Genomic DNA, 12,005 nt, shown 5'->3' with positions numbered 1-12,005 from the left:
TAAAGATATTTTTCAGTATATTAGAAAAAAAGAACACAGATAGAATATTAAATGATAATAAAGAATTGCTTTTATTTTGGTTGATAATGATACTACAATTATGTTTTCTTTTTTTTTTTTTTAAGAGAGAGTCTTACTATATTGCCCAGGCTGCAGCACAGTGGCTATCACAGGAGCGATCGCACTATTGATCAGCATGGGAGTTTTGATCTGTTCTGTTTCTGACCTAGCCAATTAACCTCTACTTAAGCAACCTGGTGGTCCTTCGGTCTGGGAGGTAACCATACTGATGCCAAACTTAGTATGAACAACTGATCAAGCACAGTGCAATGTGGCCCAGAACTGGGCTCCAGCAATCCTCAGCCTCCTGGGTAGCTGGGACCACAGGTGTGTACCAACACACCCAACTGTAATTATGTTTTTAAAAAGCCCTTATCTGTTACAATTATACACTATAGTAGTATTTACAAGTATGATGATACAGTATCTGGGATCTGCTTTAAAACACTACAGCAGGTGCTGTAACAAGAAAGGAATAATAAAAATTTTAAAAATACTCCAGCACAGTAAAATTTAAGAATAAACTTAAAAATCAAAGAAACATCAAGAAAATGAATGAAATTAAAGTGGAATAGCTGTATGAAAAATGAGCAGATTATTGATGACTGCTGAAACTAACAAATGAGCACACAAAAATGTATTATTAATTATATTATCCTCTCCATTTTGTACAGAGAAAAACATGTTTAAAATACATGTTAAAGAACATGTTTAAAATATTCCATGATATTGTTTTAAAGCTATGTTCACAGAAAGAAGACCAAGATTTCATTAAAACATCTGAAAAGGTTAAAAAAAAACTCTGTATGTTGGTTTTGCTGATACATTTATTATTATTATTATTATTGAGACAGAATCTTGCTCTGTCACCCAGGCTAGAGTGCAATGGCATGATCTTGGCTCACTGCTGCAGCTTTTGCCTTCTGGGTTCAAGCCATTCTCCCACCTCAGCCTCCCAAGTAGCTGGGACTACAGGCACAGGTCACCATGCCAGGCTAATTTTTGTATTTTTACTAGAGATGAGGTTTCGCCATGTTGGCCAGGCTGGTCTCGAACTTCTGGCCTCAAGTAATCCACTGTGCCTGACCATTGCTGATACATGTAAATTCTAATTCTATAAAATCAAATCTTAAGTTCTTTGTACTTAATGGAGAATAGCAGAAGGGAAAAAAAGAGAGAAAGAAATTGTCCTTCTAATTACTAAGAGAAATTAGTAAGTGGAAAGACCTAAGAAAGGAACAAAGCTACAAAATCGATTTAAGCAGTGAAATTAGTCGTAAGATTGCCAAGATTAGTAGTCAGGTAATAACTACTTAGGAATTACCAGGCTGATGGGAAGAGTCTCACAATTAGCCAACAGTTCACTGTTAAAGAAGTTTTGTCTTTCTCTGTCATTGCTACACTAATCATTTATTCCTAAGGAAAAGTTTTTATCACTTCTTGGAGAATTAGATTTCACCACTTCTTTTCCTATCTAGGTATACATGATAAAATAACATTTACGCAATGTACGGAATATTCTTACTGAGTGGAATAGCATGCAGTGTCCTATTCGAGACTGGATGTCCTCAGGCCCAGCATTACAGGAGTCCTCTCGAAGAAGTTTCCAGGTTTGACATTGACAGTTGAAAGCAAATAAGCCACTGAATTGTGGTTCACTGGCTCTGCTGTCATCTACGCTGCCATTACAAGTCAAAATTCTACCACCAAAAGTGTAGATCATATGTTTTTCTGAGTCCATACACATCTATCAGAACAAGGCAACAGATTGAATAGTTTTAGTTTGTTCCTGTCAAATGTGCTAAAACAAAACCAACATGTACAGTTTTACATTCTCAAAAAAAACTAAACTTTGTCCCTAATGACACTAAATACCACCCGATTATCATATGCAAGTTTCTAAATACTTTTTCAAGTTGCCATTTTTCCCAGTGAGAGTAAAAACATGTTGGGATAAAGAGCTTTCTGCTTTCTTGAAACTGCATAATTTTTACCAAAATCAACCAATGATACATGAGGTGTTGATTTATACGTAAGAGTGAATACTTATCATATTTCGGGTGAATAGTGATCATACTCTCCTTATTAAAATTCCCTTTCATTCTAGGCAAGCATCCTATTAATATTACTACCATTTATTAAGCAATCAGATATGCAAATAAGAGTGGTACAGCTAAATTCATCTCTCTGCATTTGTTTTTATAAAACCCTTCAAATTATGTTACAAAACAGTAGAACAAACAAAAAGACATTTACAACAATCAAGTCTCCAGACTGACTTCTACAGTGTAAAGAACTCTATCTGCTTTTAACATAGCACTATTAATTTTCTTTGAATTAAGCTATACACTTCATGTTTAAAAGTCAAGCTTTATTCTTCCATTCTTCCAACTCAAGATTGTAGCTTTTCATAAAAATGTATGAGAAAACAGCCATTTGTCATGAGACAATAAGAATCAAATTCTGTTTCAAATAATACATAAATCCAAGTTGGGAATTAGCTGTTAAACGTAAGTGGCGTTTATATAAAGAATAAATTGTGTACACAAAACATCTATGTTTTGCTAAAAAAAAAAAAAAAAAACTAAACATTTGATACTCAATTCTCCTACCAAATTACTTCTGCTACTTATGTATTTTTGTATTTTTTTAAATAAAAGGCTATTTTCATATATATATGTGTGTGTGTGTGTGTGTATATATATATATATATATATTTTTTTTTTTTTTCCTCCCCGAGACAGAGTTTTACTCTTGTTGCCCAGGCTAGAGTGCAACAGTATGAGCTCGGCTCACCGCAACCTCTGCCTCCCAGGTTCAAGCAATTCTCCTGCCTCAGCCTCCTGGGTAGCTGGGATTACCCGCATATGCCACCATGCCAGGATAATACTGTATTTTTAGTAGAGACGGTGTTACTCCATTTGGTCAGGCTGGTCTTGAACTCCCAATCTCAGATGATCCGCCCGCCTCGGCCTCCCAAAGTTCTGGGATTACAGGCATGAGCTACCATGCCTGGCTATTTTCATAATTTTAAAGGTATTAAAAAATTGAGGTTATTATTATTAAAAAGAAAAGATTCTAACATCTCCTAATTTTTATCTACCACTAAAAAGATCTACCTCATTAGCCATTTCCTAGGTTTCTCAAAGACTTCCATAAATTAAGATGAAAATCTATTCCCTAAGGGTGAAATCTTGGTAAATATGGTTGAAAACCAAAGATGTCTGGCCTACCACAGAAAGTATTCCTATTTTTTAAATGATCATATAGTTAAAATCAGCACATTGCTGAAGACAACTCAGTTTGGCCCCATCCAACTACTGCCTCCGTTGAGGGCTCCATTGGAGCTGGGTCACATTTCCCTTGCTGAAGTACTTCAGACTCAATCACTCCAAATATCTGGGAACTATGCTGAAAATCTTTAGGGACTCACATTAAATGAGTTTATTTCCATTTTTTATTAACTCACAGATTCATACTAATGGCCAATCTTTGTTACCAACCCCCTACCTTTCTACTTCGTATGGCTACAAAGAGAGTTTCTTTCTTTTTGAGGATATTCAAGCTTAATTTTGATGTGGCTTACTCTCATTTGTTTGCAGGGCTGAAGTATAAACATCCTTATCTTGGTAGTTCTTCCTAGGACACCAGTCTAAACCAAGAAACCTTTTAATACTTGATTTCCACTCTTTTGATTTGTCATTTTTACTCTCCAAAAAAATTTCTGAAAAGCTAGTAACTTATTAAACTCTGTATGATAATGTCTTTTCCATCAAAGACTTAAAAAAATCTTTAAAGCCAAAAGTTTAAAGACTATTCATTTATTATGTCAGGGGTTAGATATTTAATTTTTAAAATCAAACAAATAGTGGATAACCACTTATTTTCCTGGGAAAAATTATTTTTTGAATCTGAAAATGACTTTATTTTACCCTATCACAGGAATACAAGATTGGTAAGGGTTTGGCTGGGTTCAAAATAATCGTCTCCTCACAAAATTTGAAGATACTGCTATAAAGCCTTCTAGGTATCCAGTGTTACCCAACCTACCACTTTCCCTTCTACAAACCTCCAAAAATGCCTCATGACCCAGTAAGAATATCAATGAGCTGAGATCTTCAATTCTTCAACTGAAGTTTTTCCTGCTACTTCTTGGCTAGCTCACTTTCCATTTTCTAGTAATTTCCACAAAAAGTGATTACACTTGAAGGACAGTTTGGCTAGATATAAAATTCTTGGCTCACACTGTCTTTTCTTGAATGTCTTCTAGATGTTGCTCTATTATCTCCTGGCACTGAAAGGAGATGTAGAGAAATCTGATACCGGTCTCATTTTAGTTCTCTTATAGGTGACTTGATCATTTTGTCTACTTGCTATAAAATGATCTCTTATCTTTTATAGTCAATGTTATTAATATATGTCTTAGAGTTAAGTATTTGGGTCAACTTTTTCTGAATATAGTACGCCCATTTGATACGTGGAGTAAAATCTTTCTTCAGGAAAATGTTCTTGAATTCATTTGATAAATATTTGTTTTTTCCATGGTTTTGGTTTTCTTCTTTAAAGTCTCCAATTACATATATGTTGGCTCTCCTCTGCCTACCTTCCCCGGTTAATCATTTTTACCTCTTTGTTTTATCTTATTCCTATGCTGTATGATCATTACCTATCCTTCTTTACACTCTTTGTAGATAAGTCTTCATTTCTGAAAGGGGCAATATACCGGGATATAACTTTCATTTACTGTTATTTTTCTTTTTATTGTTTTTCTTTAGAATGTCTCTCTAAAGCTTTATTTATTGCTTTTTAGTTTTTCATATATAATTGAGTTGAATTTTCCTGGACCAGATGACTTTATAGAGGATTTCTGTGGAAGGTGGATATTCTTGCTCAAGAACTCCTTCCTCTGTTGCTATTGAATTGAATGATTCCTTCAAAATATGGCACTTCTGGTGAAGCCATATCTTCTCTAATTTTATGAATCTCATCTGGCTTACAGGGTTGATCTCAAGCTTTGAGCTCCCCAAATTTCTTACTGGCCATTGCAAAAGGAGCCATCATTCCCACTATGTTTCCTTCACTTTTACAAAACAGTGCTTTCTGACATATATCACCTCTGGATCTTTCTGGGTACTTTACACATGTTAATTCACTGATTCTTCCAGTGGCTGCCCTGGGTGCAATCTGTGCCCTGTCCCTGACACTTCTCACTATGATATACAACTGCTAGGCTCCCTCTGCTTTCCCAGGCCTCCCTATTATACTGTTGTGGGCTTCAACAAAAGTTCTGAATATTTCAGTTGTTTTTGGATAAACTTACAAGGCACTGGGAGTTGTAGGTTTACTCTGGCTCTTGATTTTGCTGAGAGAGAGAGTGTGTGTGTGTTTAAATCTTTTTGCTTGATTACCATTATTCCTGGAAAACCACACAAAGCAATATCAAGGAAAGCTTGAGAACTAAACTGCCACTATGTTCTTAAGAAATCCAGAAGTCTTTAAATTTTATTTTTTAAATATGTTAAAATTAAAAATGGCAAATAGCTTTTAGGCATGTTTGTATCGTATAGCTTTCTCATATTTTTATCAAATTTGAACTTTATTTTTTTTTTTTTTTTTTTTTTTGAGACGGAGTCTCGCTCTGTAGCCCAGGCTGGAGTGCAGTGGCCGGATCTCAGCTCACTGCAAGCTCCGCCTCCCGGGTTCACGCCATTCTCCGGCCTCAGCCTCCCGAGTAGCTGGGACTACAGGCGCCCGCCATCTCGCCCGGCTATTTTTTTTTTGTATTTCTTAGTAGAGACGGGGTTTCACTGTGTTCGCCAGGATGGTCTCGATCTCCTGACCTCGTGATCCGCCCATCTCGGCCTCCCAAAGTGCTGGGATTACAGGCTTGAGCCACCGCGCCCGGCCAAATTTGAACTTTAAGTGTTAAATCCTAAATTGTCATGAACACCACAAGCTATTTTTGGAGTGTCATAAACACTACAAGTGTAAGTTCTAACTTATAGCTTTATTTGTATGAAATAGAATAGCAAAATGCAGGAGCATACAGATTACTTGCTCACTATTACAGGGCTAGTTGTTGGCTGAATGAGTACTGAAATCCTTATTTCTTCACCCCCAGTGTTCTGCTGTACCACCTAATCAGTTGAAAACCATGCATTATTTAATAGCACCCAGCTTCCAAGAAACATCCTATTTTATAAAATCAAGAGAAACAAAGGCCACACCCAAGAACTCTCTATGTGCTACTCCTAAGTTATTCTTTTTTTCAATCTGTTAAAAAAAAAAAAAAAAAAAAAAAGAAGGACATCAGCATCTTTTGTAAAAGAAATACATAACCATTTGGGAACAAGAGAAGAAATTGTTCCCTAACAATATTATCTGCTGATATTTCTAAAAAATCAGAACCAGCCTAACTTTTCTTGGCATGCTTATTTTCCACATGAAGAACATTGAGGGTGTCAGCGGGGATGTGCATAGCTTTGTGGAGCTCAGTTAAATAGAGCCAACAGAAGTTCCAAATTTAAGCTGGGGAGTATTTCTAAGAATACTGGTTTTGATTTTCTACCTACCACTTAACTTGATAGGCATAACTCACTCTTCCTCTCCTTACCACTCTCCTATAACAATTATATGTTAATAGAAATATGGCAATAGGATAGTTTAAAAGCAAAGAATTAACAAAAATCTATAGACACAATAAACAAAGACCCTGGGTTCTGACTCCTAGATAAGATTTTAGGTCTCACCTAGGTTTTGTCATAATTCTAGTACCACCTCCCATTTCCCGAATACTAGATAATTTATGTTCATCAACACAGAGTTATAGATTTTTAAAGTCTTTTTCTCCTCAATACATCCAAAAAAAAAAAAAAAAAAAAAAAAACTTGGGATGTGGGTTGAGCCAGGTAAAAACTTGCTTATAGAATTCAAAATGGTTACTGTCTTTTTTGACCTACATTGACTTTGTATGGAATAAGTATTCAAAGACAGGTAACAATGATAATGACAATGATGGGGCTAATGAGAGCTACATGTATATTAATATTAAAATGGCTTACAATGAGGCTATGTTCAGTCTTCTAGTCAACAACATTATTGTATAATTTCTACTGGTGCTGAGTTTAATTTAGTATGTCAAATTCCTCTCCAGGTTTATAAAATTTTGTGACTATAAACAAAACAAAATATATTTCACTCTAACAGGAAGAAAAGCTCTAGATTTCATCTAGTTCATTATAAAGTGATTTTCCATTTCTTACAGGAATGTAGAATAAGAAATATAATTAAAAGGGTAAGTTGTTATTGTTATGATTTATGCATATGCATTATAAAACTAAATGTGTTTTTCCTAATATTACTCCATCTGCTCTCTAAAGTTTCTATAAATCAACAATCTATGTCCTGAGATTTTTGTATTTTGCCCTGCAACAAACAAGAGAAAAAAATTTAAAGAATAACTTTATACCTACTGAAACAACAATTATTATTACCTGTCATAGGTATGTGTCATGGAAGCACTACTAGACAACTCAGCATAACATCTAACATAAACTCTAATTGCAAGAATCACTAAGCACTGATTAATTCCATCATATATTTAACTGTGCATCAAACCTGATGATCAAACACCAATTTCGGCCCTCCATCAGCAGCAGTATCCTCACTTAGTAACATCCATGAGTTTGTATCAATGTCGTAACGATAGAAGTCACTTTTCAGAGATTTGCTATTCCTCACAGAGGAATCCAAATAACGCCCCAATGTGTAGATTTGCCTCCGTTGAATGTCAATGCACATTTTATGACACGATCTGGCACTAGGACCATTCTGTAGAGAGAGAGAAAATGAATAAACAAATAAACAAATGAAAGAGAAAAAATAATCAAAGAACAAATAAAAGACAAATTAAATGCCCTTTTTATTACCTTTCATTAAAAGGTTTCTCAGAGACTCACATCAAGTCAACCAATGTGAGTCCAACACTAGGCTTAACTCTCTAAAGAAAAGCAAAAGCAGTAAGCAGTAGGAGACACAAATCTTACCTTAGAAATGCTTAAAATCTACCATGAAAGATGAAATGAACTACACTGCAGCTTATGGCACTCTGTTGATAACATCTATATGGTTTCTACCATATACTGCACTGTGTTTTAGTCATTTGTGCACAGAGTTCAATTCCCTATTACATGACAATCTACTTTAAGACATGTTTGGTCTTTATGAACATTTTTGTATTTCTCATCAGACTCTAGCACAAAAGAGGTACTCCAAGAATATTTAGAATCAGTGAATTTCAAAATTAGAAGAAACATCAATAAAATCCCTAGTTTAATCACTTGGACACAGGGTGGGGAACATTACACACCGGGGACTGTCGGGGGATGGGCAGCAGGAGTAGGGATAGCATTAGGAGAAATACCTAATGTAAAAGATGAGTTGATGGGTACAGCAAACCAACATGGCACATGTATACTCACCTATCAAACCTGCACATTGTGCACATGTACCCTAGAACTTAGAGTATAATAAAAAAGAAATAGAATCTCTAGTTTAGTTTTCTCCTTTTAAAGATAAGAAAATACAACCCTAGCAAGAAAATATAAGACCAGGATGATACCTTTAATATGCTAGTGACAGAAACTAGTAAGAATCCAAGTCTATGACTTCTTTATCCATCCTTTGCATTGTAAAATCAATTTTCCTGATTGAATAAACAGCACAGCTACAGTAAATAAATAGGGAATAATATTAAGAATAGTATTTATCAATAAATTAGTTAGCTGGTAGCACTTGTATCACAGGACCCGATAAAACATAAAACATATTGTAGTATAATCAAAAGGATTCATGGGGGAAAAAAGAACTTCAACTGCACAGGGTTTAATTAGTTGAAAGGGGGAAAGGAAAGGAAACTAATGTTTGTTAAACAACTCCGAAGTTCTGTTTACACTATTACTGTGTATGTGTGTGTTCCATTTAATCCTTATAACAACCCCGTATGGAAATATTATCACCATTTCACAGAGTCCACCGTCACAAAACTAGGAAGTAAGATAGCAAATCTACGCCCTTGTGTACCACAGCCAAAAACTGGGCTCTTTCACAATTTCAGATTATTTTTTCTAGAAGAGAAACAAAGGCAAAAACATACTTGTTAAAACAGTGTATGCAGTTATGACTGAGATGAAGAGTTCTTGCTGCAGAAATAACAGAATTGATGTATAAAGTGGACATAGGAAGCCTGATGAATGACTGACAGAGGAGACAGTTTATGATCTTGCAGGCAATAAAGAACTACTGGTGGTTTCTAAAGCAAGATACAACATAAAAAGGCAATATTCTAAGAAGAGTAATCTAGCAGTATTAATTAAGTGAAATGAAGGAATATTAGGCAGGAAGAACAGTATTTTGACAATGAAGTTGATGTAAATGTACACTTTAATATTCATACTATTATTTTTAAACTTATTTTAAAATATTTTTGTCAAAGAATATCTTCAGCAAATAAGGTGAAAATTTTATTTAAGAAAGGATTTCCTCCATTAATAATCTCAAAAACAAAGATGAAGTAGCATATATCTATGCCATAATGCATAGAGTGTAAAACTTGAAATTTTAATAAGAGAATAATAGAACTTCTTGCTTCAACTAAATAAGCACAAATAATATTAAAATGATGATCAAATTATATGCCAAGAAAAAAGAAATAAAGATAAATCAATAGACTAGAAAACATGAAAAAAATAGAGAAAATTAACAAAGTTGGTTCTTTGAAAGACTGATAGAATTATAAACCACTGGCAAACTAATTTTTTACAAAAGAGGGAAAATACAAATTGCTAGTACCAGAAACGAAAGCAAGATTAACACTACAGACTTCCTGGAAATGAAAAAAGAGAGAATACTATCAAAAACATAGGTAAAATCTGACAACGTAGATAAAACAGACATAATTCCTTAAAAAACCTAACTTACCAAGATGACATGAGATGAAAGAGGAAAATCTGAAGTAATTACACATACTGAAAAACTGAATTCATTATTGCCCACATAGCTACACTGGTAAATTGTATCAAGCACTTAAGGAAAAAACGGTATCAGTTTTAGACAAAATTTTTCAGAAAACGGGGAAAAAGAAAAACTCTACTGTTTATCCACATTCTCTTCCATTCCTAGCTTATTTTATGAGGCCAACATAACACTGAAACCAAATAACAATACTACAAAGGAGAAGGAAGAGAAGGGAAAGGAGGAGGAAGAAATGGGGAAGAGGTGGAGAAATCATTTACAGGTGGCTAGGACCCCTTATGAACAAAGACAAAACCAATCTTTAACGAAATATTACCAAACAGCAGGAGCAGTATATGAAAAGAATATTTTACAACAAAAAGGTGTTTTTATCTCAGGAATGTAAAGTTGATTTTACATCTGAAAATCAATCAGGATAATCTGCCATATTAAATTAATAAAGAAGAAAAAACACAATTATATCAATAAATATGTAAAGGAGCATTTGGTAAAATTTATCTATTCATGATCAAAACTCATAGCAAAATAGGAATAGAAAGACTTTCAATCTGATAACAGATGTAAGAAAATGTAAAATTTAATTTTCTTAATGACACACTGAATATTTTCCTGCTTAGCTATGAAACAAGACAGGGATGTCTTTTCTCACTACTTATATTTAACATTGCTCTGGAAGTTCAAGTCAGTGCAATAAGGAAGGCATTAAAAAATAAAATAAAGGTTGGGCCTGGTGGCTAATGCCTGTAAACCCAGCACTTTGGGAGGCCAAGGCGGGAGGATTCGTTGAGTTCAGAAGTTCAAGACTCCTCCGTACATTCAACATACAGAGACCCTATCTCTATACATAATTTAAAAATTAGCTGGGCATGGAGGCACGCGCCTGTGGTCCCAGCTACTGCGGAGACTGAGGTGGAAGGATTGCTTGAGCCCAGAAGGTCGAGACTGCAGCAAGCCATGATCATGTCACTGCACTCCAGCATGAGCAACAAAGAAAGACTGTCTCAAAGAAACAAAAAATAAAATAAAATAAAATAAAATAAAGATGGAAAAGAGAACAGAAAGAAGAAAAATGACTGCTTCTTTAAAATACTCTAAGAAATAAAAAAGAAGCTATTAGAAATAAGTAGACTTAACAAAGTGACATGATACGAAGGCAGTATTAACAAACCAATTGTATTCCTCTATATTACCAGCCAACAAATGGAAAATAAAAAATTTTAAATTCCATTATAATAGCACAAAAAGCAAAATACACTGATATCAAGTTAACTAAAATATTACAGACCTCTTAAATAGAAAACTTTTAAGAGTGCTGAGAGATAATGAAGACTAAAATAAATGGAGACTAAACCATATTCATGGAGTAGAAAGATTCAGTATCATTAAAACACCAATTTGCAGCTGGGTGCAGGTGCTCATGCCTATAATCTCAGCATTTTGAGAAGCTGATGTGGGTGGATCACCTGAGGTCAGGATTTCGAGACCAGCCTGGCCAACATGGTGAAACCCCACCTCTACTAAAAATACAAAAATTAGCTGGGCAGGTGCCTGTAATCCCAGCTACTCGGGAGGCTGAGGTAGGAGAATCACTCGAACCTGGGAGAAGGATGTTGCAGTGAGCTGAGATCGCATCATTGCACTCCAGCCTAGGCAACAAGAGCAAAACTCTGTCTCAAAAAAAAAAAAAAAAAAAAAAAAAAGATCAAACAAAATAAAACCCACCAATTTGCTCCAAATTAATATATAATTTACCATATTCCCATCATAATCCCAACAGTTTCAGAAATTAATGATTCTAAAATTTATATATTACCTAACTTCATGAATTACTATAAAGTTACTACTATAAAGCTACAGTAATCAAAGGAGTGTCATACTGGTTAAGAAGAGACCAAAATATAATAGAACAGAAT

The 12,005-nt window shown here is 34.6% G+C and overlaps 1 protein-coding gene across 3 annotated transcripts in view; it reads right to left on the bottom strand.

The window, feature by feature from the left end:
- MKLN1 (muskelin 1) overlaps window positions 1-12,005 on the bottom strand; it is a 375,585-nt gene that overhangs the window by 45,494 nt on the left and 318,086 nt on the right. For all 3 annotated transcript variants that reach the window (XM_025379575.1, XM_025379574.1, XM_025379576.1), the window contains 2 exons: window positions 7,678-7,890; window positions 1,586-1,807 (listed from right to left, as the gene is read on the bottom strand). In XM_025379575.1, the coding sequence (XP_025235360.1) occupies window positions 1,586-1,807; window positions 7,678-7,890 (435 nt within the window). The remainder of the gene's footprint in view (window positions 1-1,585; window positions 1,808-7,677; window positions 7,891-12,005) is intronic.

The sequence above is a fragment of the Theropithecus gelada genome, chromosome 3, assembly GCF_003255815.1.
Source record: "Theropithecus gelada isolate Dixy chromosome 3, Tgel_1.0, whole genome shotgun sequence".
NCBI lineage: Eukaryota > Metazoa > Chordata > Mammalia > Primates > Cercopithecidae > Theropithecus > Theropithecus gelada.
Note: the sequence above shows the minus strand (reverse complement) of the source record. Positions and strands in the feature narration are given on the sequence as shown.